Source organism: Anabrus simplex, chromosome 2 (assembly GCF_040414725.1).
Source record: "Anabrus simplex isolate iqAnaSimp1 chromosome 2, ASM4041472v1, whole genome shotgun sequence".
NCBI classification, from domain to species: domain Eukaryota; kingdom Metazoa; phylum Arthropoda; class Insecta; order Orthoptera; family Tettigoniidae; genus Anabrus; species Anabrus simplex.
In genome coordinates this window covers 1,018,673,690-1,018,701,483 of record NC_090266.1, presented here as the reverse complement: position 1 = coordinate 1,018,701,483, position 27,794 = coordinate 1,018,673,690, and the positions used below count along the sequence as shown (strand labels likewise).

Here is a 27,794-nt window from a genome sequence, read left to right as displayed (position 1 = left end):
TTGAATGAGCACTTCCGGAATATTATTATTATTATTATTATTATTATTATTATTATTATTATTATTATTATTATTATTATCCACATTATTTAATTGAAGGAGAGGATTTAAATATGACTATTTGTTAATAACCTAATACGATTCCTTATTTGTATATGAACATCGGAACAACGAGCGCAAAGTTACGTTATACGTACGTAGTACAGTCATTAAGTTCTGAGACTTGACGCCTGGAGGATAGGCACCCACACAACTCTGTGTATTGCACACTATGCAGCACTATACGGCGTACACGTACACAGAACCACATCCACCCTCAAACTCGTTGCCGTTGGCCGTTATGCACGATTGCCAACGTTGGTATAGCTGCTGGAAGCAACGCTGAAAGGAAACAACATGTTGAGTCACCAGTTATTATCCGGTTGAGGAACGTCGGATCATCGTCAGCACTGCTGATGAGGTCACCACAAGTCATCATCCGATCATCACGTTGGTCTTGCGACAGGATTCGTCGCACACTGCTCTGGGTAATACGAGACATGTTGAGGTCAGAAATTTGTGACAAGTACCATGTCTGATCCCTATTGCTGCTGCGAGATCGTCTACCGATTGGGAGCGGTTAGCACGCACCAACGTTGCAATTTCTTGGATCTTGCGTTCCGTTCGAACTGTTTGTTGCCGATCAGCCGACCAACTGTCCCGTCCTTGCACAGAACGACAGTGACACCTAAACACAACACTGCGACTCAATGCGTCCTCACCGTAAACCTGCTGCATCATTTCAAACGTCTCGGCAGCGGTTTTGTCTAATTTCTGGCAGAACTTGATGTTTGCTCGTTGCTCAAACTGTGACATTTCAAGGTCCGACTGGTGCATTCAAATCACCGTCACAACAACGACCGTACGTCTGCTTCCAGTGCATCTACTCAATTGTCTCTTGCAGGGACGAGAGACTTACTGACATGGTACCATACCACGGTGCCACCTATGCGTTATAGTGTACCACAGCGCCATCATGCGGTCAGTCTCAGAACTTAATGACTGTACTACGTATAACTCCTGACCAGCTCACTGTACACTGCTAACTGAGTTTCATAGTAATTTATAAGTTGCTGTATAAAATATTTATTATACCTTGTGTGATTTAAGCAGTATTTGATTCTACAGACAACGTGATTTCTAGCGGATGTTCATCAGCTAGTGACTTCTGCAATCGACGTAAAGTATTAAAAAATAGGCCAACATCAAACTTTTCAAAAGAATGAGGAAATTTAGGAGGGGTCTGGACCCTTTGGACTAACCCCAGCAAATGCGTCCTAGAACATTTACTTGTTGCTTTGAAGGGGATGTTACAAATGTTGTACGAAGTGTAAAATCGTAATTTATATTCATCACATTCGGAACTTAACTTCAACAAATGGAAACTTTTTAAGGGCACCACCTAATGTTTTCGACTATCTCCATAATGTCTCGGGTACTTTTTCGAGATTCACTGGCCACACTACCATATGAATTTTGCTAACTAGTTTCCGTAGCAAATGTAAAAGGGGATGAATTTAACCTGTCAAACCTAAAGGATTATTATTATTATTATTATTATTATTATTATTATTATTATTATTATTATTATTATTATTATTATTATTATTATTATTATTATTGTTGTTGTTGTTGCTTGAAGTAGTACACTCGTATTCATAAACAACCAGAACACCTTCAAAGACTATAGATAGGAAGTGCATATTCACGGGCCATGTGCATTAGTATGTTCTGAAGAAATGATTGACATTGTAACCATGTCGGTCGTCAGGTTCAAGGTCCACATCGATATCTCGGCGCACCACCACCGACTGGTAAAATGTGCTTGCGGCTTTCGTTGTCGCTATAAACCGAAGGAAATGGATCAGTGTGACTTGAGTAGATGTGCAGAATGCCTCGCAGACTTATGTGAGAACCGTACAGTCAAATGGGTTACTTTCACAGTGGGCGCATTTTTGGCATGAAAGAACGTGATGCATCCATCCGGGAAATTGCTCCTCGTGTGGGACGAAGTGTGTCGGCAACTCAACGGGTGTGTACAGATTGGTTCACAGAAGGCCGTAGAAAACGACGAGATGGGTCTGGTCACACCACCCAGACCAACCCCGCGAGAAGATCGACACCGCATCCAAATGGAATTGCAAGACAGATCTGCGTCCTCCTCGGCTCTGGCGCAACAGTGGAACAGTGTAACACATCATACACTATCAGTAGTGATAGTCCGTCGCCGTTTATTACGGTCTGGGTTACCGGCGCGTCGTTTACTTCTCCGCCTACCTCTGACCTATGTGCATAGACATGCTCGACTTCTTTGGTGTATGGAACGACGTCACTGGGGACATGAATGGCAGCAGGGAGTGTTGTCGGACGAATCTAAGTTCTGTTTGTTTGAAACTGATGGCCAAATGTTGGTTCGCCGTAGACAGGAGAGGGGCATCACATTGACTGCATTCGCCAAGACATACAGCGCCAACTCAAGGCCTTATGGTGTGGGGTTCTATTGGATACAACCACAAATCACAGTTGGTGCGTGTCCAGTGTACTGTGACCAATTTCTACTAATGAGCATGTCCTGTGATTATGAACTTCCTATCTCTAGTCCTTCAATGTGTTCTCTTTTTTATGAACGTGAGTGTAGTAGTTGTATAATATTGTCGGTAAAACATCATTTAAAATTAAGTACTATTTAATTCTGGTTTCATGTAAATTAACCACATTATTGACAGTTATATTTATTTCACAGATATGAACGACAGATGGAATGATTAAGCAAACAATGTAGGTAGACTGTCCATTCTTTCCTTTCAATTCCGTGCAGTTCGGAATCACGTATCTACAGTGTAATTAACTAAACTTCCTTTCTGGGTATGAAAACTGGCTCCGTGGAGGAGGCGTACGTGGTCGATACGTACAGTAGTTTAGTCGCACAGTGAAATTTCCACGTGCGCGAAGCGTAAACCAGATAGTTCACCAGCCCTTTGCGATGTTTTATGTATCTCACCCCTTTTACTACAAATTGAAATACATTCGTCCCTCTCCCTAAACCGGGTCGATATAATGAGAAGTGTGTTTACGGTCTAGAAGACTGCAGGAATCATGACCGTCACTATTAATTCATCAAGAGTACCTCGACCGAACCCATAGAACGAGCGCAGATGCGAAGAACACGTACTTTACAACAGGAGCTGCAGACACAAACCAGGAGCACGTATTGTACAGGCTGGAAAGTGCGCGCTGCATGTCAAGCCTCGCAATACCTCACTTGGCAGGGGGGCGGTGCTCGAAGGTTCGAACCCCATGCAAGTAACTCTTTTTAATATTTTATTTTGTTGCAAATTGCCTGGAATGTGGTAAGGTTGCATAGTTGATAGCTTCCACAGACCTATTTATTTGGCCATATAATAGGCCGTATGTATGGGATATAGTGTAGGCCTATATAGCTGGATTGGATGAGGATGAAGACGTGATGGTCTGTGGCTAGAACACAGGTGACCAATTAGCTACGTCGTACATGTTCCAAGCTTCGTAGATTACAGGTAGGGCAAATTGCGCCATTTTGGAATGATAGCAACATACGATGGCAAGGATGTATTCGACTGCGCGAACTCCCCTCTCTCGAGACAAGTCACAACGCAACATAAAGCTTATTCACTGCCTTGTGATGTATTTCAGTGACGAATATGTGGATATGTCACTCTCCTATGGACAAAGTAGGCAGAATGCATACCATGTACAACGCCTATATCAAGAACGCTTTCAATATAGACAACAACTGACAGGCATGATATTTCGAGTGTGGAAAGATGTCTACGGGCTACTGCGTCCATGGGAAGCACACAGACTGTTCGAGATCATCCCGTGATGCCTGGTCACAAAGAAGAGGTTGTGTAGGTCTCTGTCCGGCATAACCCTGACACTAGCACTCGGGCCATTGTACAGGAGACGACAGCCGGGCGTCTGTTGTAGAGACATTGCATACCCAGCAGTTTCACCCGTACAATCTGCCATGATTTCGAATCACTGGCGGTATTCTATGAATGACCCTTCAGCATGTGGATACTGATACCGCCTTATTAGCGATCATCCTATTTACGGACGAAGCGCGGTTCTACAACGATGGAACCGTAAATCGACGTAATATGGATTACTGGAGTGTAGACACTGCCCATTGGGTACGACAGGCAGCTTTTAGATAGGGGGGTGAACGTATGTTGTGGCATCGTGTTTGGTCACCTCATTGATTCCCCCCCCCCCATTTCTTTCAGGGATCTCTGATGGAGAAGGCTATCTGCGGTTTCTCCAAGATGACTTACCACCGTTTTTGGAACATGTGCCACTCCTTGACTGGTGCATGATGTAATTTGAGCATCATGGAACTCCATCGCTCACGGTATTAGTCGTCCGGAACCATCTCAATGAGATGTGTCCTGATACATGGATGGGAATAGGAGGATATGTCTCCTGGCCCGTCAGATCAACCGATCTTACGTCGCTGGATTTTTTCTGTGGGATCCTGTAAATCATCTGGTGTATACACATGAGCTGAGCAATCCTGGTCACGTTAGACAGTTCATAACTGAGACATGCCAGTCCGTTACGCTTTACATGTTGCAACGTGTCAGAAGTTCCGTGGTTTCCCATTTTCACACCAGGCAAATGCTGGGGCTGTACCTTAATTAAGGCCACGGCCGCTTCCTTCCCACTCCTTGTCCTCTAGTCCTTTCCTGTCCCATCGTTGCCATAGGACCTATCTGTGTCGGTGCGACGTAAAGCAACTAGCAAAAAAAACGTGTCAGAAGGTCCTTACGAAATCGCACACAACTTGTATCGACCACGGAGGCCGCATGTTCGAGCAAGTTCTGCGTTAAAGGACGTAGGTTACTGAAATCCTGTCACATGTTTCCTAGCCTCTTCCCAGCCAGCTCAATACCATGCGCCATCAAACCAATGACCATTTTCAGTGCCAAATAAACAAATCATTGCGTGGACACTACAACACGCCAGATCCACAAGAGCAAGGTCATTTCATTGACTAGTATTGTGGCAGGTAGTTCTTCAACGCCATACACGTGTACGTCCATCAGTTGCACACAGACAGAATCTACTCTCGTCACTGAAGACAACAGAGCGCAGTTCCCCTCTCCAGCCCGCTCTTTCACGACACCAACGTAGCTGTGCTTGGCGGCGTCGTGCTGTCAGTAGTAGTCTAGCCAAAGGCACACGTGATCGTAATCCTGCTGCAAGCCGATGGTTCCCAATTAGGGTTACCAGATGACAACGGCTCGAAAGCAGGACTTTTGAGTGTTAAAAGCAGGACAAAGTCAGGACAGCATTCAAATTGCTTAAATTTTTTGTTAAAACCATTTATTTAGCGTATCTTATTCATATTGCTTGGCCACAAGCCTCGAAAGCAGGAATTTCACTGACACCTTATTCATGTTGATTCTACTTATCAGAGCCACTTATTTTATTGAACAACTCCTTATTGACTTTTAAATAACCATAAAACTGGTAACAAGTGAAGTTTTTCATGTTAAATTTCACTGACACCAACCATTTCACAGAGTCAACACTTAACCTATTTCTTTCTTTGTTTCACTGTGCATTTATTAAGGAAAAATTCCTTCTACGTTTTCATTATGTGCAGAAATTGCAAAATACACTTCTGCCAATTTCAGTAGCTCGGAAAAACATGTAATATTGACACTATTTAGAAAACTAGACCTTTTTTATGGACTGGTTCTTTCAAGAAATTTTCATTCCGCTTTTGCACTTCAACATACTTTTAAAGATTTACAAATTGGTCAAATAATCTAACATCAACAATGTGTACACCTTTAGCACTAAGATTTTTAATAGTATCTTCAAGGTCAGTCCAGTTGAAATCTGAAGTTAAAGTGATCCATTTAAAAGTGCTGAATTCTTCAAGTGGTTGTAACCATTTTCCATGGTACTCTAGGCATGCATTATATACATCATGGACTTCTTTCATGAAGGAATCACTGTCTCCCTACAACCCTTCCTCCTTCAAATTTTTTGTCATTTCTTTCACTTTCATAGGAACAAAATTATTTGAAAAGCGAGCTTGTAAAATGCCAACAGTTTCTTCAAGTGCCTGTTTCACTTCAATAATGGAATTATTCTCCTTTTCAACATGAAGAATGTTCTCTTGAAAGACTGACATTAAAGACTGGCAAAATATTAAATACATTTCACTTAACTTATTGGTGAAAAACTTGTTCAAAATTGTTGGCGAGTTATCCACAGATAGGAAATAAGACCGACGTGCTGGATACAGTTCAAGCATCCTTTCAACAGCTGGAAAAAGTTACAACCAACGAGTCTTTGTATGCTTCAGTAGGAATTTGTAATTCACATCAACAAATTCATAAGAAGATTTTAGCTCTTCATTCCTTATGGTGAATGTAGTAAAGTAGTTGAACAGTTTTAACACAATAATTTCAACGTCACTCGACAATAAATAAACTCCATGTTGAACACAATAATGCAACGCGTGTGCTGGGCAGCCTACTCCAGTCAAGGTTTCATTAAGCTGAGAATTGAGGTTAGAAAATACATTATTATCTCCTCTTCTTTTCAGGCCACCAAATTTCGTATTGTTGTCATCTCCTCCAAAAGCAATGCACTTCTCCGAAATTCCATTTTGTTGCAGGCCATCTAACACTACTGAAGATATTGTTGCAGCTTTTTCATTGCTAACACTGTGCAGGTCAATTAACTTTGCTTGCAGCCCTCAAGTCCTTTAGTCGAAATAGTGCATGAGCACAGGAAACAGTTTTAAATTCCCATGATTGCTGCCACCCGTACAAAGACCAATGTATGATACCTCTTTGACTTGTTTAATGGTACTTTCTAGACAGTGAGGTCCAAGTACATTATTGACAATGGCCTCAGATTTCGTACGAGCACAGTGAATACTTTTCCCTATTTCAGAATCAGGAAATAATTTAGATGGAAGCTTAGACATACAATCCATACTTTTGTAGCTCCCATGATGAACAGTATTGTGGTACACAAGAACTCCCTCCGCAGCAATCGCATTTTCGTTCAGTGATGTGTTCTTTTTGAAAATGTCAACACATTATTCGAAGTTGAAGTTGATGTTCTTTGAACATTAGTTTATGTTTGCCCGTTGTAATGTGACTTTCTAAATCCATAGCTCCACGATTAGTCACAGAAACGTATGTTCCTGGTTTACATACTAGACATATGGCTTCTTCGTCAGTGCGGCCCTTTTTGAAGCATTTATGTCTTTTCTCCAATTCAGCAGTGAACTTACACTTTCTTTTCCCCATAATACATTTAACGTACCAACAGATCACAACAGATAGTGTAGAGTATATCACAAGGATTGTGGCACAACTAAGCAGCAATATGGAAGAAAATTATTTGTCTTTAGCTTCCGTTTCCGTATGCTATCGACAACTTCGACTGTCGACTTCGACCAGCGATAATATACTAGTCAATGTCTACAGGAATTTAAAAAGTTCAAGCTGCAGCTGAAGTCAAATGTTATGGAATAAGCGAGTCTAAGTTTACGAAAATGGGTTTCCAGTTGGAAAAAGTTCATTTTAACATTATTAGACGAAAATACGGGCAATCAGCAAACAATTAAAAATAAATACGGACGCCAAGAAAGACGTTAAGAATAAGGGCATGTCCTGGTAAATACGGACGCCTGGTAACCCTATTCCCAATGGTGCAACAGCAGGTGCAACATGTGATCGGTCGACCATCGCTGCTCGCAAAATGCTTCGATCTTGAAGTGCGTCTGTATTACGCGGACGTCCGGAGTATGGTCTGCGGGTGTGGGAAAGTTCCACAGACCACTGCTGAAAGCAGCGACACACCACCGATATATTTTACCCAACGTGTGCAGCAATCCATCGATACGTCTATCCAGCTTCGCGCGGGGCCGCAACTCGACCCTTGTTCAAATGGCTGCAGTTGTTCACCAGGAGCACGTACTCGTCAGCGGGGTATGTTTGTACCCTAAAATGGATGTTGCAATCACTGTTCACCTCTAACCTCAGCACAGTTACTGCCTGCATAGTCAAAATTGAGTGCGCACGAACAGGTCTTCTGATCGCAGATGTCCGTGACAAATGATTCACTAACACAACAACCCCAAGGTATGCACTTATTATACCCTGGTGCCACTGAACACAGTCTTGAGGTTGTTGAATGTCTTTCTTCCGACAGTGTATTACGTATGCAACCGTGCCACATCCCAATAAACTGGCTGTAAAAGAAAAAATACTTGCCTGGGATTCGATCCTTCGAGCACCGTTCACTATAACAACTTCCAACGCGCCAATGCGAGGCTTGACATGCTGCGCGCAGTTTCCAGCCTATGCAATGCCTGTTCCATGTTTTTATGTGCACCCGACGTCTGTAAGTTTAAGCTTGGATGCGTAACCAGCGTAACGTCATGTAAGGTTATGCGCACGCTCTTAGCCAAATAAGGTTAAGGGCACGCTCTTAGCTAGCAGCCCGCACCGCGCTGTGACTTCACTCACCGGATCAGGCTTCGTCTAGGGGCCACCGAATTCCGGATGTCGCAGAAGCCCCCAAAACCACTACTTCTGTCCATCTCTGACTGTGGTACAGCGTTAGCTTTTGATGACCTGGTGTGTGCTGCCTCAGTACTGCACCATCTGTTCGCGTGCGCAATTCTTGAGCCGTTACTACTAGGCATCGTACGAAAACGAAACCAATCGTGCTTCCATTCCATAAATATACTGTTTATAACTGGGCCTTACAAAGCTAAACAATAGCCTCTCGTACGGTCCACATTGTGTTTGGGAAATACTGCGTGTGGAATTTCCGTTTATCTGTTCCTTATTTGAACTAGAAAAACGGTTTATTCTTCACCCACGGTCCATCGTGTTCTTGTGAAGTACTGTATGCCTCAACCACGAAAAGAGTTTGTGCACCTTGACGACGCACTCCTTAAAATTTGCTGTTAACCGAGTTTCTTTGTTCTGGTTTACCTCACCAATAAATTCTTATTGGTATAAATTGAGTGAGTTTTGACTTCCTTTCTTGGAAAATGGAACCTTCAGAAACAACATACTGGATTGTATAATTACTTCTAAAATGTATTCAGAAGAAGCAATTGCCATTTTTTAATCCTACGTAATATAGCACTATGAGGCATTTTTATGATCATCAAATATTCTATCTACCTATTTATATAAACAAAAGCTCCTGTTGTGGATCATTGGTAAAAGAGGTTTCTGGATCGCAAGACTGAAATTAGGCTACTAACCCATCAGATGTGGTTGGAATTTTGGTGGACGGAATATAGTACACATGGCACTCCATGTTTTATGATGTCAGCGTGTAAAAGTTCTGCGGTGATATTTTCGGTGTTTCTGTTTAATTCTTAATATGCTTACCCTCCAGGGACGGCTTTTCCCTCGGACTCAGCGAGGGATCCTACCTCTATCGCCTCAAGGGCAGTGTCCTCGAGCGCGAGATATTGGGTCTGGGGGTACAACTTGCGAGGGGGACCAGTACCTCGACCAGGTGGCCTCATCTGCTATGCTGAACATGGGCTTTGTGGAGGGATGGGAAGATTGGAAGGGACAGACAAGGAAGAGGGAAGGAGGCGGCCGTGGCCATAAGTTAGGTAACATCCCGGCATTTGTCTGGAGGAGAAGTGATAAACCACGGAAAACCACTTCGATGATGGCTGAGGTGGGAATCGAACCCACCTCTACTCAGTTGACCTCCCTAGGCTGAGTGGACCCCGTTCCAGCCCTCATACCACTCTTCAAATTTCGTGGCAAACACGGGAATCGAACCCGGGCCTCCAGGGGTTACAGCTAATCACGCTAACCACTACAACACAGAGGCGGACTTTTCGGTGTTTACCTAATAAAATTAGTTGAATCTCAGCAACAGAATACCTAGTCCGATTAGGTTTATTACGCTATTGGATAGAGAGTTACGGGACGTCGAAATAGATACACAGGCAGACTAAATCTCTTCAAACTAAAATATCTGCACGCAATATTTTAGGCCAAGTGATTATTATCATTATTTCTCATTGTCAGGAACACTTGAAAAAATCTCTCCCGTAATTTAGAAGCAAGTATCGTTATACGTGAAGGTAAGTTCAGCGATTTACACCAAAAGCCGCGAAGAACCAGAAATAAAGTATGTTCAACCGAAGAATGGTGTCTGAATTATGCTTTTAGCCTTTCAGAACAAAATATTGCATGCATATTTTAATTTGATAGATGATTTTGACAACAACATTGATAGTGTTAATTTGGAGTGTTGATTCTGTTTATTACCACATTTCTCTCACAGAATAAGGTGAGGGATAAAGTGTACTTATGCCCAGCTCATATACTTATTAGTGGGTGACGCTGTACATTTGAGGACCAAAGATGGAAAAGGGAAGAAAGTGCCGAAATCTGAAAAATGTGTTTTTTTTGTAATAAGGCGATGTATTAGCCATGCCGCATATGGTGGTAACTTGTGCATGCCCCTCAGGTCATTAGTTTAGTTGATGAGAAGTTCAACAGGTAGAACCACAGTCCAATGTGCCCACCTGAGTTTGGTGAAGTTCGTGAAGTGAACTTAAAGTACAGAATAAGTCCTCTGGTCGAACAAGTACATGAAATCAATGAAAACGTAATGAAAAAAGACCTAAAATTTTCTGACGTAGGCTATGTTTCCATGTTCAGGGTTTATAAAATAGCGTATATTTTGTGACAGCCTAAAGTCTATGATATGAGATACTAAACAAGGGATGGACAACCGCCATCCTCAGCAGTAAGGCAATGTCTCAGATCATGGAAGAGTTGCATGAACAGCATAGAGCCTGCTACAGCTAGAACAAGCGCTCTCAGCAACAATAGACACTACCGGATGGAATAAGCCAACAGAGGGAACACCAAGTCATGCCACCATGGGCAGTATGGAGAACGATTAATAGGTTAAGAACTGGTATGGCAAGAAGTAAGCCCACCCTGAAAAAATGATGGCTGTGATTGCGGTGCTTTTCAAGGTATGGAGCATCTGTGCCATTCCCCAGTCCGGCTCCATGGCTAAATGGTTAGCGTGCTGCCTTTGATCACAGGGGTCCCGGGTTCGACTCCCGGCAGGGTCGGAAATTTTAACCATAATTGGTTAATTTCGCTGCCACGTGGACTAGGTGTATATGTCGTCTTCATCATCATTTCATCCTAATCACGACACGTAGGTCGCCTACGGGGGTCAAATCAAAAGACCTGCATCTGGCGAGCCGAACTTGTCCTCGGACACTCCCGGCACTAAAAGCCATACGCCATTTCATTTTTTACCATTGTCCAAACTGCCCTGTGCAATTTGAGTGTGAATATTTTGATGCAGTCGATGACAAGGCATTAGGAACTGCTTCATTTTGGAGCGACTTCAACATATTAGGGGAATCGGATACGATAAACTATAATTATCACCATTACTGTCTATTATTTAGAATAATATCACAGATGATTGAGAAATATTAACCTACAAAATCATATAATTTCATGTCTTTATCGTTCTGCTCATTCCATAACATTTCTCCTGTGCATGATGAAATGATATTCTTAGTGATCGTATGTCATTTGACTGACGATCACCGTTTCAACTTACGCCTTAGAACACCAATGATGAGAGGAACTGGAGGTAGAGAACAATTCAGGTTCGTGCAAATATGTATTCAGTGATTATACTGGGTACAATATTTTTACACTCACTTCAGATAAACACTGGCATTGTTCTTGATAAGCCGGCCCCGCGGTGTAGGGGTAACGTTCCTGCCCCTTACCCGGTGGCCCCTGGTTCGATTCCCGGCCAGGTAAGGGATTATTACCTGGACCTGAGTGCTGGCTCGAGGTACACTTAGCCTACGTGATTACAACTGAGGAGCTATCTAACGATAAGATAGCATCCCCCGTCTAGAAAGCCAAGAATACCGACCGAGAGGATTCGTTGTGCTGACCACACGACACCTCATAATCTGCAGGCCTTTGGGCTGAGCAGCGATCGCTTGGTAGGCTATGGCCCTTCGGGGCTGTTGCGCCATAGGTTTTGGTTTTATTGTTGTTGATGTCTGTAAATGGTGTTTACTGACACACCGTTGAAAACAGTATTTCAAGAGCTACGGTGCACTTCACATCCACGCATTCTACTGTCAACCATATACAGTACATCCGTGTCTCTAAATGAAATGTTAGCTAGGGAAAAGCAGCAGATTTCCATTATCAGCGTTATATGTATTGAATATATACCTTTACATACTCTGTCGTTTGCAGTTCCAAAATAATAAAAACACCCAACTAAACGCTGATTCCTCATACTGCGTATGGAAGAAACTGTTATAATGTATCAACTAAGCCGTGAAAGCGAACATTCATTTAAAAAGAGGAGCACGTTCATTCAACAAGACTGAAAAATGTAAAGAAAAACAAGGTCATTGTACCTCAATATTTCATTGTCGCCAACGATAAAGTCCAGTTAACGAATATTAATCTCGACCTAAATCCATTATTTCCTTAAACAAATTGGAAGAGTTAAAAAGCACAGCTCTTTAAATATATCAGGAACTTTTATATTTACGCTTGGAGGAGAAAAGATTTAATTTTACTCCTAAAATGCCAGTATTGATATGTTTAAAATACTTATATTGGACACTTGTCATCCAAAACACACGTTCGTATATAGAAACGATTGTTTCAATTCTATCTTTGGAGTTTTGCGTAACATCCTTTCTTATGGAACTCCTCCGATGAATGTAAATGAACTCGGTGAAAATGTCAGTCTTCGAACAAAATATACACTGAACTGATAAAAGAATTAGTTCTCTTCTAGTTACCATTCAGATGCTAATCTCTCCCTTGAGGATAATTTTATGGGACAATCAAAGAATTGTTTCTTAATTAATATTCTACCATTACTAATTTTTTCTTATTGGTACGTAATTTGACTGAATGATGAATCTGTAATTAAAACGGATAGCTAATACGTAATATTCATAACATTTTCCGAATGTGTGATGTATTTTCTCACCAGGCTTGCCACTTACGTAGTTTCCGAATGACTGGTATTACAGTTTCAAACCATACTCTCTTCATGTCAGAGGACTGCAGCAAGTTTTCTTTAGAATTTTTTTATAAGAATTGGTGTATCCTTTTCGTTTCGTGGTGTATACACATGTTCACTTAATTGAGTATTGAAAATCTGTAGTTGAGAAAGCGCGGTTAGAGTTTTACATGGAATTATACCTCGTGGTCATAACCCACAGAGTCTACAGTTTCAACTCTAATGCAAATTCCATGGATGAGAAACTTAATTTTGAAAGTCAGAACTTGAACAACAGGTAACTCAAGTAGAACGATGTCAAAGAGGGTAGAGCACAGGGGAATATTGTACTTGTTATAACCAATATTATAGACAGCAATATTTAAATGGACACTTAATGTTATAATGTTTACAAAGGGTTCAAATTACAGCAAGCTTTGTTCATCAGTTTTGGATGGGGTTTGATGAGGCTGAAACAACAAGCTTTGTACAGCATTGAGTGGTGTAGTTATATTTACAGAATTTTTTTTTACCACTGATGGGTGAATTCTAATACAGGATGTAAACAGAATGCAATTAACTGCCACGAACTCGTTTATCAAAGACGGAGACATTTAATGAAACACAGGAATGGAATGTCAAAAGTGAATGCAGATAAAATTAACTTATATTCTTATGACGAAGTTGTATTTCCATCTGTTGCTATTTCTTGATATAGTCTTTTTGTATATCCCTTTTCACATAGGCGTAAGTAAAATGTAATTTTCATATGTCTCAGTTTCATTTTTGATATTTGCAGCATGGTAGTTGCTGAAGTATAGTGCTGTATAGTGGTATTCAGAGCACGAATTACGAGTCTGGATGTTATAAAAGTTGTTACTCATAAGATCAGAAATGCAAGAGCATTCCGTGGCGCAGTGAGGAAAGCAATGGAAAATTACTGTATTTCTTATCTTTCCTAGTACGCCTCATGGCGACAATTTCATTGGCTTTTATGGCTCCCTTATAACTGCATAGCCTTTATTTGTACTCTTAGAGGATACAACCAGCCCATGGGCACATGGCGTATCAGACAGAGGTATTTAGTGCTAAGGAAATTTATATAGTGGACGTCGGCCTACAGAAGAGAGAAGGACGGAGTTAGACAGAGATATCTAATGAAAGTGACTGCGTTGTTTCACAATATAAATGATAAAAAAGTGTACAGCATTGAAACTGGGGTACAGAGATAAACAGGTAGAACTGGAATATAAATGTATGGGAAGACACGCATTACAAGTAGGACGCACAGATACGAAAAAAGCAAACGCAATATGTCACTGACCTAAGACAATCTTATCGAAAAGGAAAGTGGGAGGATCGAAACAATAATTTTTGGGGTGAATTTAAACAAAAATCTTAGAGGCTATTGACAAAGCCTTCAAAGTGTAAGATAAGCTGCTTGTGGAACGAAGTCCAAAAGTACATCCTAAAAACGTCGATACACCAAGGACGATAAACGGTTATATAAGTCACATAATATTCCTGAGGATAAGAGGAGTTATTGTAACTAATATTTTGAAGAATCTCTCTTTAATTTTGAGACCTGTAACTGAATTTAATGAAATATAACGCTGAGGTAGCACACAAGTTAAATATAATACACTTTCCTAATTCCTTTGTTCTATCTTTAACCACATTGACAGTTATCACCATCAACTCTGAAATGTTACGTGAATCTACCCACGATTGTTACGACCATGGCTGTTGTTCTCATGGGATAGTGGGACAGTGTACAATTATACTGAACAAGACATTAGTCATAATTTTCAAATAATAACTTCAGAGGAAACAAGAACTCTGAGAGGAGGTTCCTTTGGAAGTATAATAAACTAGCAAGAATACCTACCTAGACTGTGTGGTGCCGTGGGTCCCATGACAGGAGCTAACTGTGGGGTGTCCTCAACCAGTTCTACCTCTTCACTGCGTCGGTACAGAGTAAAGAGAGTGGCCAGGCATCGTAGCTTCCCTTTGCCGTCACGGAACACACCGCTTGTAGCCTCCAGTTCCACTGAACTCCTTGCGATCTCCAGACCTTCAGGTTCTTGTTGCAGCAAAGGAAACACTCTAGCGTGTGGAGAGTTGGAAACCTGGAACAACACAGCAGTCTGACACTTGCAAGAAGAATGGACACATTGGTGTATCTGAGGGTGAACCTAATAAAATACATTATAGCCTTGAACAAAGCAGTTAGCACTTTTTACAGCCACGGAATGTGCTGACGAAAAAAAGCAGCAAAAACAAAACAAAACAGAAGCATTCTTGAGGGTTAACACATTCTAAACTAATGTATGGAAGTTGTTCAACTGAAACATAGACATAGCTAGGAAAACTGCAAATAATCGATGGGTTAACTAAAAGGCGGCAGCACTACAAGGTTGGTGTTCGTACAATTACGGCTCAGATTGTGGTCAGTCTAACGTATTCGTCCGCTAAGTAGAAGAAATTATTGGAACAACATCAATGTTTAATGGTTACATCCAAACAAAAACAACGTGGCATGATTCAATTCTTGTGAAAAGAATGTTGTTTGAACGGGAAAACTGTCGTGAAATGTGCTTCTGCTCTACAGTAACATACGGCAAGATGCTGCAAACGCAACATTGGACAGTCTACGCTCTCATGAATACTCCCCGTCAAGATCTCTCTACTTGCGACAATCTGCTGAAGAAAGTCCTGACGAGTAAGCATCACCACCGAACAAGCTGTTCCTGATAATATGGAAACGTGGTTCAATCAGCAACCAAGTCCTCTATTAAGCGTCGTAATAGGTGCCTGAACGGTGTGGGTGATTATCTAAGGATTCCCTCGAACTATCATCAGTACCATGTCATTTTGATATACAGTAGTGTATGTTGTCCATGATATATCGTGGAAGTTTTTAAAATGATTCGGAACATTAGTTCACTGGACATGAACGTCCATTGGGTTTGTTCTGAGTGAAATTAAACCGGATCATGTAAAGCTTGACGTTTCAATAAGACTTTGATTTACATCCTCAAAATACTTTTTCTTGAATTTCAGAATTCTCCAGGGTACAATTCTAGTAATACCATACTTTTTTCGGCACACGACGTTTAACCAAGATAAATTGTGGCTGATATACTGAGCCTCAAATGTGTACATCAAACAATATGACACTTAATAACCTAATCCTTGAACCTTAATTCACGGTTGTCTCTGTCATCTAAACAGAGTAAATTCACCATTTACATGTTCTTGCACACATGGGATGTAGTACTACTTCACATGTATCGAGACATTCAAGAAAGGTTCAGTTTCCTTATCCTGTGATCGTTGCTAAACTCCGCAAATTGATTGAAGATATCACGTTATTCTTTAATCCTACAAAATCTTCTTTTGTAAAAGTCTAATGTTCTATTGTTGAAATTTAATGTTAATTACAATCGTCGGTTACGGAGAATTACAACTTTTCAAATTATTCACAGGAATTTCAATTAGACCTTTTAAAAAAGATTGAATTATAAAAGCCCGAGTATATTCTTAATTGTTATAGTATAAGTGTAAAGTATATACAATAGTTGCCGCAATGAATATTTTGTGAACAATTACGTGTTAAAATTTTCAGTAACTATGCTGAAGAATTACAATGAAGAGTGATGTTTTACGTGGATCGATACGACGATACACCTCAATCGCAAAATCACTGACCGTAACTGGCTGGCAAGAGGGTGAAGCTGCATGCGTCCCTAATAAACATACATTGAGGACTTGTTGGCGTAAGACATTCTCTGTAGAAACTAAAATCCTTATCAGTGCTACTGCGCATTCACGAGCTCTGTAGTGAGATCATTTGACCTTAATCTTGCATAATTTAACAAGCTGCTGTACACTCATTCTCACTTCCACTATGCCTAGGTACAATTTTACAATGTTAAACACCGGGCGAGTTGGCCGTGTGGTTAGGAGCGCGCAGCTGTGAGCTCGCATCCGGGAGATGGTAGGTACGAACCCCACTGTCGGCAAACCCTGAAGATGGTTTTCCGAGGTTTCCCATTTTCACACCAAGAAAATGCTTGGGATGTACCTTAATTAAGGCCACGGCCACTTCCTTCCCATTCCTAGGCCTTTCCTGTCCCAACGTCGCCATAATACCTATCTGTGTCGGTGTCACATAAAGCAAATAGCAAAAGAAAATGTTAAACAAGACAACTAAAGTGTGAAACCTTCTCAAATGTTACTTTAAATTAAAAATATAATGATAAACAAGACATATTACAATTAAAAGCGAGTCTATCCTATACGACATAAAGTAAGGAGGTGATTCAGGAGGTGGTAAGAAAGATGACAGAGCCAAGGTGTATAGTCAGATTCCCTACCAGTTTTGTACTACAACTGTATACTTCTATGACAGCAATAATGTGTATCCACTAGAGAAACTGTCATTCCTTAGTAGCGATCATAACAAACGCAATTTAAACGTAATTGTCACCAATGGGTGTGAATTATGCAGGCAGACTGTTGAGTGCGCCTCTTAGAACGGGGTCTACACAGGTTCGGGCGAGAGTCAACGCCACAGCAGTTCGAAATGACTTCCGACGGAGCTCAAGGCAACGCAACATGATGCATTCTCCTCTAAGTTAAATAAACTGTAATTAATGAACAACAGTAGTGCAATGAACCGTACTTCATGGCTTATTACTCTCCTGACCAACGCCCCAGGCACTTACATGCGATTTGCCGTACGTCACAGTCTTACACATATATCTTGATTCTCTTTTCCTATCGTTCTCCTTTACACGACGCAGAACTTCGTCAGAGAATTCGAAATGTAAAAGTACAGTTATGTAACGTCTCTTAGATACTTAAATAAATACGTATACTAAACGTTTGTTTTGGGGGTATTAAGTTTATTTACCCCATAATCTTACATTTTCCAAATGATCACGGGGTTTTCAGTAAAAAGGTGAAGGAATTTTTCATGCAGGGCCTATTCAATTATCTGAACGGCTGTAGATAAGACAGAGCAAAATAATGAACAAGTTTATCATTATGTTTTTAATTTAATGTAACATTTTCAAAGTTTTCACATTGTAGATGTCTTATTTAACATTGTAAAATTGAAGGTGAAAATGTTGCAGAAAATCTAAAATGGTCCGGGCGAAGATGTAAGTTAACGTTTATGTTGAACATTTGTTTCTACCACGTCCAATTATGTGCCATAGAAATGAAGATTGGGGAGTTATTACAAAGTAAGCTTCCCCACCACGTTCCAGTGTCCTCTTATTCTATCATTCTCATTCTAATTACCTTGATAAACTGTGATTTAAGGAATGTTAATAAATCGCTGACTGTTATATTGTAATGGTATTTTAAAAGTCACATTGAGTCATGCCCACCTTAATATGCGAATAGAGTTAATTAGAACTTCCGTCCTTTTAGCACTGTATTGAGCGTGCAACCTGATTGGTTCGTTATCTTTGGTCACTGCTTTCACTAGCGAGTGCGGGGGACCTTGGTGATTATAGGGAGAAGCCATCTTGTCAGTCTTGACCTGGTTTACGTATTATTCACAAGTTCGTGTGATGTATCCTTATATGTATTGGTCATTTCCCCTTCCGCCCCCCCGACCGTTTTGCGGTTTAAATTAAAGTGTAAATTCCCTTTATACTTTCATTTTATCTTTTCATTCCTTTTGATGTGGTTTTTATTATCTAAATCTTGATTTATCTTGTATGACTATCATTAACCGTTATTCCGTTCTGATCCCGGTAAGGGTGGATCTTTGGAGAATTACAAGGTTTAAAGTAATCCTCATGAGTGAATAGGGAGTGATTCTTAGAGTTAATAGTAACCTTTTCTTCTAAAACAGGTTATATTATCTTGTTCATTATTTCATTCTTCTTCTTCTTCCACCTTTTTCCCTACATCTGTGAGTTTGCGGGTGGGAACTGTGTAGCACATGTGAATTTGGGACTGTTTTACGGCCAGATGCCCTTCCTGACACCAACCCTATATGGAGGGATGTAATTACCATTGTGTGTTTCTGTGGTGGTTAGTAGTGCAGTGTGTTGTCTGAATCTGAAGAGAAAAGTGTTGGGACAAACACAAACACCCAATCCTCGGGCCAGAAGAATTAATCAGGTGCGATTAAAATCCCCGACAGGCCGGAAATCGAACCCGGGACCCTCTGAACCGAAGACCTCAACGCCGACCATTCAGCCAATGAGTCGAACTTGTTCATTATTTTGTTCTGTCTTATTTACAGGTTGTCATTAATTTTATCAACAGCCGTTCAAATAATTGTAGCTAGCATGTTTTTTAATTTAATCTTAATTCTATGAAATTAATACTTATTTACCGATGTAATGAAAGAGAAGTGGTTCTCAGACTTATTTTTCCTAAAACCTAATATATATTGCTCTGTGTTAATTGTAGGTGGTCAGTTATTTTATATAAACCCGTTGGAATAATTGAAGCTAGCAAGTTATCTATTTTATTGTAATTCTGCAATATTAATCATATTTAATAAATTCAAGCATTTTTAATTAGGAATGGAAGATCATTACCGGACAATGACTTAATGTAAACATTGGCACTTTAATGAAGCGAAATATTTGAGAAAAGTGAAAATCATATGCTTTGTTACAGCTGGATATTAAGGTGTTTCTTTGTTTTCATTTTATCAACTTGTTGTAACACTAACCGCTACTTAATCTGGATTTTGTTTTTAAAATAATAAAAATGCTAATGATGTGGGATTAGGTTTTGAGACTTCAACTTGAAAGACGTATTGTGGGCGTGGTCCATCTATGAAAGGACTTGATTTTAATACTCTATTGCTTCTATCTGAACAGATGTGAATTTTTCCTTATCAATTAAAGGTGTGTTGATTGACTCATTTAAAATACGATTCAAGATGTCATTATTTTTATTGATTTCACCTTGATATTATTTTCCTTTTAACTGAATTTGTGTTCAGTACTGTTGATAAGTTTTCTCCTGCCTATTTCTTTTGGTGTATTTGTTTCTTTTTAACAATCATATCCTTATTTGATTATCTGTATATTTTTCAGCTTAACAATGCTGTTATAATCAGTTTTCTTACAAGTAAAAATTAACATTATTATACATTCACAAACACCTTCTTTTCTTCTACTTAATTAATAAATATTTAAATGAAAACTTGTTTATTTACTTTCCTTTCAATGATGAAATTTAAATTTAACTTATTATATCTCTTCAGTTGAAAATGGGTGTTCTCTTTCCAGTTCATTTGGAACTTTAATGTCATCAGATTTCGAGTAATCCGCCTCTGCGATGTAGTGGTTAGTGTGATTAGCTGCCACCCCCGGAGGCCCGGGTTCGATTCCCGGCTCTGCCACGAAATTTGAAAAGTGGTATGAGGGCTGGAAAAGGGTCCACTCTGCCTAGGGAGATCCTAACTGAGTAGAGTTGGGTTCGATTCTCACCTCAGCCATCCTGGAAGTGGTTTTCCGGCGTTTACCACTTCTCCTCCAGGCAAATGCCGGGATGGTACCTAACTTAAGGCCCGGCTGCTTCCTTCCCTATTCCTTGTATATCCCTTCTAATCTCTCCATCCCCGCAAGGCCCCTGTTCAGCATGGCAGGTGAGGCAGCCTGGGCGAGTTACTGGTGATCCTCCCCAGTTGTATCCTCCGACCCAGATTCTGAAGCTCCAGGACACTGCCCTTAAGGCGGTAGAGGTGGGATCCCTCGCTGAGCCCGAAGGAGAAACCGAACCTGGAGGGTAAACAGATAAAGAAGAACAGGAAGATTTCGAGTAGGCGGTACTATTACGTAATTGGGAGTCAATAATTTGAGAAATAGTTGTACTAGTTCCAATCAGTGGAATTTCGTCCAGATAGATCGTGCAATGCCCCTGTGAATTTTAATCGGTGCACGATCTCATTGGGGCAGAGTGTAGCCAAGTTTACGTCCCCGGGTTGTGTTATATGTGTCCTTCAGTTTGGAGTCATAATCGTGGAAAGCCGGGATGGCATACATTCGTCAGTATTCTGCCATGGTCTATTCTATGTAAAGCCTTGGACATGCCATTGTCAATTCAGACTGTTTAATCTCTTGAAACTCTATATCTCGCTGGATTCCTGCAAATTGAGCCTCCATGGAATAGCATTTTCTAAACCCGAGCTGCATTCTAACAAAGCAGTTAGTAATTTCACAATCCTGTCCAACATATTCAGAAAGGAAGCTTTCCCAGAGCTTACAAGCAGCACATGACAAGCCAACTGGTTAGTAGTTACCCACCTTATGTTTACTACCATTCATTTTGTACAACGGGGCTACTATAGCAACTCGCCAGTCATATGGTGGAGCTCCTTCGCGCAAACAGAAATCAAATAAATATTTCAGGTATGATACTATATCCGAAACGTTTACCTTAAATAGCAGACGAGTCTCCAGCGCCGTACTTTTCTACTTACAAATGTCCCGCATGCAATAGTGATGCATGGGATGCCTAATCACTTGTTTTCAAAGGAGCTCTACAATGTACTGTATTTTCGATATTGTGAAACAGATAGCAGTCATTTTACTATACACGTTCTGCAAAAGGGTGAGTTTGTAAATACGCCAAAAATGCAGAACATAACTTGTAATAACTTATTAAGTTATACACATGTAGACATCCCACTCTATAAAAGGGTTGTTTGTAACAAACAAAAGCTATTACGTATTATTATATCTTCAAAGCTCAGAAAATTAAAATATCAAATTTGGATCTACCAGAACGTTTCCTTCTACAACTACTCATAGAGTCACAATAGATATGCTCAAAACATCCCCTGATGGAGCAGGCAGCGCTGAACAGGTCTCGCATTGTCTGCATGCACACGTCTCAACGTTTCAGGTCTCACTGCAGCGCAGGCCTTACGAATGAATTGTTGGAATTGCTCAGCATTTCCGGCTCAGATTAGTATACTTACGATTTGATATATCCCCACATAAAGAACTCCAGAGGGATGAGATCAGGCGACCGCGGTGCCCACTGCCTAGGTCTACCATGAACTATCCATCGTTCAGGATATCGTGCATCAGTATGTTCCCTAAGGGCTCGAAGGTAGTGAGGCGGTGCATCATTGTGATGGAACGAATGTTGCAGTACTAGCTGCAGTGGAAATTCTTCTAGAATGCTTTCTGGAGACAGGTTGGTCTCTAAAATTTCCAGATAAACCCTACCGGTAAGCCTAGCGGCTGTAAAAATGCCCAATTATATAGTCCCCTAGAATGCTACATCACACATTAACCCCACAGGAGTTGCATATGCCGTGCTCGAACCCAGTGGGGGTATGATGGAGACCAAATAATGGAGATTGTGAGTGTTTACGATGGAATCATCCGAAAAGTAACATTTATCGCTCCACATCATATTCCTGATAAAATGTGGATTGTGCTGTAATATTGCGGCCATTCTTCGGCAATATGTCACCCTGCGATCAAAATCATCTCCTTTGACTTGCTGATCTAGGTGCGCCTTATACGGGTTCTCATCCGCAGCTCTTCTTTGCCCTAAGTATCATTAAATATGTGAACGGTGTGGCAATGATGATTTGTACATTATTATTTTTATTGTTATTATTATTATTATTACCCTAAGGTGAAGTTCAACTTACAGTGTGAAGGGTTGCATTCAGAGTATTGCAGTACGTTCTGCACAACGCCAGCTTGTCCACAGATGATCCTGCCCCTGCCGGTATACACAGTACCTTGAACGATACGTTAGCTCTTAACTGCAGCTCTGTGCAGTGAAATACGTAGCAGAAGGCAGACGTCTATTTGATAAGTCGTGCGCATTCCGACCAGATTGTCCATAGATTAAATGATGTGTGTGTATTCGTCGTTGCTGAACCCACCAGCCATTACCTATGTGTAGTGCTGCTGTACTGTATACCAGCCTAGTGCTATGTGGTTACTAATACAAAGGGGCGCATCAGACGGTTAGCGTTTAGAAACATACTGCAGTCGATCGCCTGGTTGTTCTCTCTTCATATTCTGGCGAAAAATGCCTGCTGGCAGTAGTGCCCCTGTGAAAATCTGTTAGTAGATCTTCCATTCATCATTAGTGCGTTCTGAACTTACAAGTAGAAAGTACGGCGCTGGCGGGCCACCTGGTATATCCCCAGAAATCTTACAATTTCATCCGCTTTTCTAGCTTTAATTTTTGTACCTTATTTGTGTATATCTTAGTTTTCATTATTACTTCGCTTGTATTAAACACCTTCTCTACCTGGACGTTATCCCTTTGTTCAAGTATCTTTATGTAATGCTGAGTAAATACCTCCGCCTTCTGTAAATCTTCACATATACACACCCTTTTTTAACACTGATTCCTGGAATGACTTACCTGGGACCTTCATCTATCTTAAAGTTCTTACGTATCCTTTTATTTTTCACTAAAATCATATTACTGACAATAATGGTTACCATCGAACTATCCTAAGTTGACGTTTTTGCTAAATTCAATTTCCTGTTGGGTTCCTTCAATTTATACTTACTTTCATGATCATTTCTCATTTTATATATTTTCAGTCTATGCCTTCTTCTCAAACCGTTTATTTCTATCATAGTATAATGGGTCTGTACCATTCCTTACCATCTTCAAAGATACACTCAATCGCGCGAAAATTTGTCATATCGAAAGATGACTTTCTTCCAACAAGCTCCTGCCTGAAATAGTATGAATGTACTGTGCAGGTGGTAGGATTCCAAGTATCACCTATTTGGCCACCGCCTATCAACAATTTACCAATATCCTCGGGTTTCGACAACGTTGACCTTACGAGCCTGAGTGGACCCTATTCCAGACACTTATTATCCTACCACACTGGGAGAACACACATCATAAATACAGTACTTGAAGTGACCTACTTGTTCCATATTTTATTCCCGATCTGACATTCAGACCTCTTAGGTTTTTCCCCTAATTACATCACCGTAGTCTTGGAAGTGCTAATTTTCATATCATAGTCACCGCACCTACACTTCCTTCAAAAACCAACTGAACTGGGTGTCTTAAGATGTGTCCTATCATTCTATCTCTTCTTCTCGTCAAATTTAGCCAAATCGATCTCCTGTCACCAATTCGATTCAGTATCTCTTCATTCGTGATTCGATCTATCCATCTCACCTTCAGCATTCTTCTGTAACACCATATTTCAAAAGCTTCTATTCTCTTTCTTTCTGAGCTAGTTATCGTCCATGTTTCACTTCCATACAATGCCACGCTCCACACAAAAGTCTTCAAAAACATTTTTCTAATTCCGATATCAATGTTTGAAGTGAGCAAATTTCTTTTCTTAAGAAAGCTCTTCCTTGCTTGTGCTAATCTGCTTTTCATGTCCTCCTTACTTCTTCCATCGATAGTTATTTTACTACCCAAGTAACAATATTCATCTACTTCCTTTAAGACTTCCTTTCCTAATCTAATATTTCCTACATCACCTGCCTTCGTTCGACTGCACTCCATTACTTTTCTTTTGGACTAATTTATTTTCATCTTGTACTCCTTACCCAAGACTTCATCCATACCATTCAGCAACTTCTCGAGATCTTCTGCAGTCTCAGATAAAATAACAATATCATCGGCAAATCTCAAGGTTTTGATTTCCTCTCCTTCGACTGTGATTCCCTTTCCAAATTTCTCTTTGATTTCCTTTACTGCCTGTTCTATGTAAACATTGAAATGGAGAGGGGACAAACTGCAGCCTTGCCTCACTCCTTTCTGGATTGCTGCTTCTTTTTCAAAGCCCTCGATTCTTATCACTGCAGACCGATTTTTATACAGATTCTAGATAATTCTTCGTTCTCGGTATCTGATCGCTATCATCTTCAGAATCATAAATAGCTTGCTTTTCTAGATCTACGAATGCCATGTACGTGGGCTTGTCCTTCTTGATTCGATCCCCTAAGATCAGACGTAGAGTCAGGATTCCTTCACGTGTTCCTACATTTCTTCTGAAACTAAATTGATTTTCTCCCAACTCAGTTTCAACTTGTTTTTCCATTCTTCTGTAAATAATACGTGTTAAAATTTTGCAGGCATGAAATACTAAACTAAAGGTGCGGTAATTTTCACACCTTTCAGCACCGGCTTTCTTGGGAATAGGTATAACAACATTCTTCCGAAAATCGGATGGGACTTCTCCTGTCTCATACACTCTTTCGTAGAACACAAAAATGCTTAATAAGCAATTTCCTAATATTTGTTTTGAAAAAATGAGTATGGATTTGTCCAACAGTCTAGCGGTAAATAGTTGAACAGTTCAATCTATATGTTAAGAAATAAGACTTTGAATTTTCTAATCCACACCATGTATGTCCAATTGATTCTGTGTTCGAGTATTATGATTGTGTACGCCTATTCTAACTATTATTTCCGTATGGTTATGTCTTACATTTGTTAGTGTGTTATACAATGTGATTCAGCAGTCCCTTCCAATACCGTTACTGCAACCCAACCAACGTGCACAGGGTTGTAGGGGTGCTATTCCCCTGCAGGCGTACTGTATGGTATTAATGTTCAGTGAGCACATTTTGCACACGATTCTGAACACTAGAGAAATATATCATGCGTTCGCAAAACATGACGCCTTGAAATCATGTAGCACCGTCCTTTTACCATGTAACTATGTTAATGTGTCGTGCCTAGTGACCGGGTGTAACTAAGAGGGGAGGCAATGCATACAACTAGGTAACAGTGCAGTAATTAACGTCTTAAACACCGAATCGGATGGCGTATGTACCCTGTTCTCGTCGTACTACGAGCATCTTTTTAGCAGTCTAGAGTAGCGAACGTGGTTAGGCGTTCGCCTGGCAGTCGACGGAATGTGCCAGCGGCGGTGCGAATCCTGCTTCGTTCAAATATGTTCGCATAGGTATGATGTTTGAATGCGTAAACACAGGCCCACGTTTGCCACATTTAACAGTAGAACGACTCTCTTATTCATCTTGTGCCCTGCACATACCCCGCTGGTTAGTGCCTAAACGTACACGATGGAAATGGCTTCTGGCTCCTTGGCTGAATGGTCGGCATACAGCGTACTGTTCTCCTGTTCATAAGGCCTTGGTTTCAATTCAGGACCGGGCCGGAAATATTAAACATATTTGGTAAATTCCTCTGTCTCGGTGTCTGGGTGCGAGTAGGTTTAATACACATTAGACCGGGCGAGTTGGCCGTGCGCGTAGAGGCGCGCGGCTGTGAGCTTGCATCCGGGAGATAGTAGGTTCGAATCCCACTATCGGCAGCCCTGAAAATGGTTTTCCGTGGTTTCCCATTTTCACACCAGACAAATGCTGGGGCTGTACCTTAATTAAGGCCACGGCCGCTTCCTTCCAACTCCTAGACCTTTCCTATCCCATCGTCGCCATAAGACCTATCTGTGTCGGTGCGACGTAAAGCCCCTAGCAAAAAAAAATATACATTAGTACCTAGCGGTACTAATAAGTGGTTAAATGACCAGTAAGGAAGATAGAAGAGGAATGGCATCATAACAGTACATAAAGTAATTCGGAAATGATGGTAACGATGTTATTTCTCGTTCTGAGAAATAAATCAGGAACGTTGAGAATTAAACTTACGTAGAGCCTACGTTTCGCTTCCTTTGCACTGAATGAATTGAACTTCTGATAATAATGTGCTTCGAATGTACACACAGGCTCTCAAGCGGAGAATATCTTCAGCGGCAGGTGTTTTAGCTTCCCTGGACCCATTCATTTAGCAAACGTTATAATATATTCTCCATGAATTTACATTAATTATTTCACATTATACTGCAAATGTTTTCCGAAACTATGGTGTACGTTAAACCGACGTGATATGGAGCCAAATCATGCGAATATCACTAAACCAAATCCTTCTCTTTGTTTTTCCCTCGTTGGCGTGAAGCAGGACGTAAATTATACATTTTATCATTTACTGAAGTTTGTTTGTCCTGAGGAAATTTGAAATCAATAAAACATTGATTCTAATTACATCAAACAAGCTACCCGCCCCGTTTTCAGACGGGATCAGTTATGAGTTTAAGGCGATAGGTTACTTTTAACCGAGGACACAGAAGATTTCCTTGTATACAGCATTAGTCGTTTTTCCTCCAGTAATGAACACGAAATGATTTGGTTTTGATGTAATACGCGATAGGGACACGTACACATGCACATAAGAAAAACATTCTCTACTGAGATCAACTCCAGCCACGCCAAGTGTCTGACCCTGTGCTTTGTTTATTGTTATGCCAAAGCAGACTCTTACAGGGAATTGAACTCGTTTGAATTCAAAAGGCAAATCTGAAGGAATCGTACGGATTTTCGGTATTAAGTCCGCTTCTCCTGTGCTACATCCATTTAAATTAGTAGTTTAAATAATAATAATTTCGTGTAGCTATGTCTAGCCGGGTGCAGCCCTAGTGAGGCACACCCTCCGAAGAGGGTGGGCGGCATCTGCCATATATAGGTAACTGTATGTTATTGTGGTGGAGGATAGTGTTAGGTGTGGTGTGTGTGTTGCAGGGATGCTGGGGATAGCACAAATACCCTGCCCCCGAGCCAGTGGAATTAACCAATGAAGGTTAAAATCCCAGAATCGGCCGGGAATCGAACCCGGGACCCTCTAAACCGAAGGCCAGTACGCTGACCATTCAG

The 27,794-nt window shown here is 40.7% G+C and overlaps 1 protein-coding gene across 1 annotated transcript in view; it reads right to left on the bottom strand.

Moving 5' to 3' along the window:
- The window catches only part of LOC136863763 (uncharacterized), a 182,422-nt gene that overhangs the window by 67,849 nt on the left and 86,779 nt on the right, over positions 1–27,794 (bottom strand). Inside the window, exon 4 of the mRNA XM_067140115.2 lies at positions 15,008–15,248. Within this exon, the coding sequence (XP_066996216.2) occupies positions 15,008–15,248 (241 nt within the window). The remainder of the gene's footprint in view (positions 1–15,007; positions 15,249–27,794) is intronic.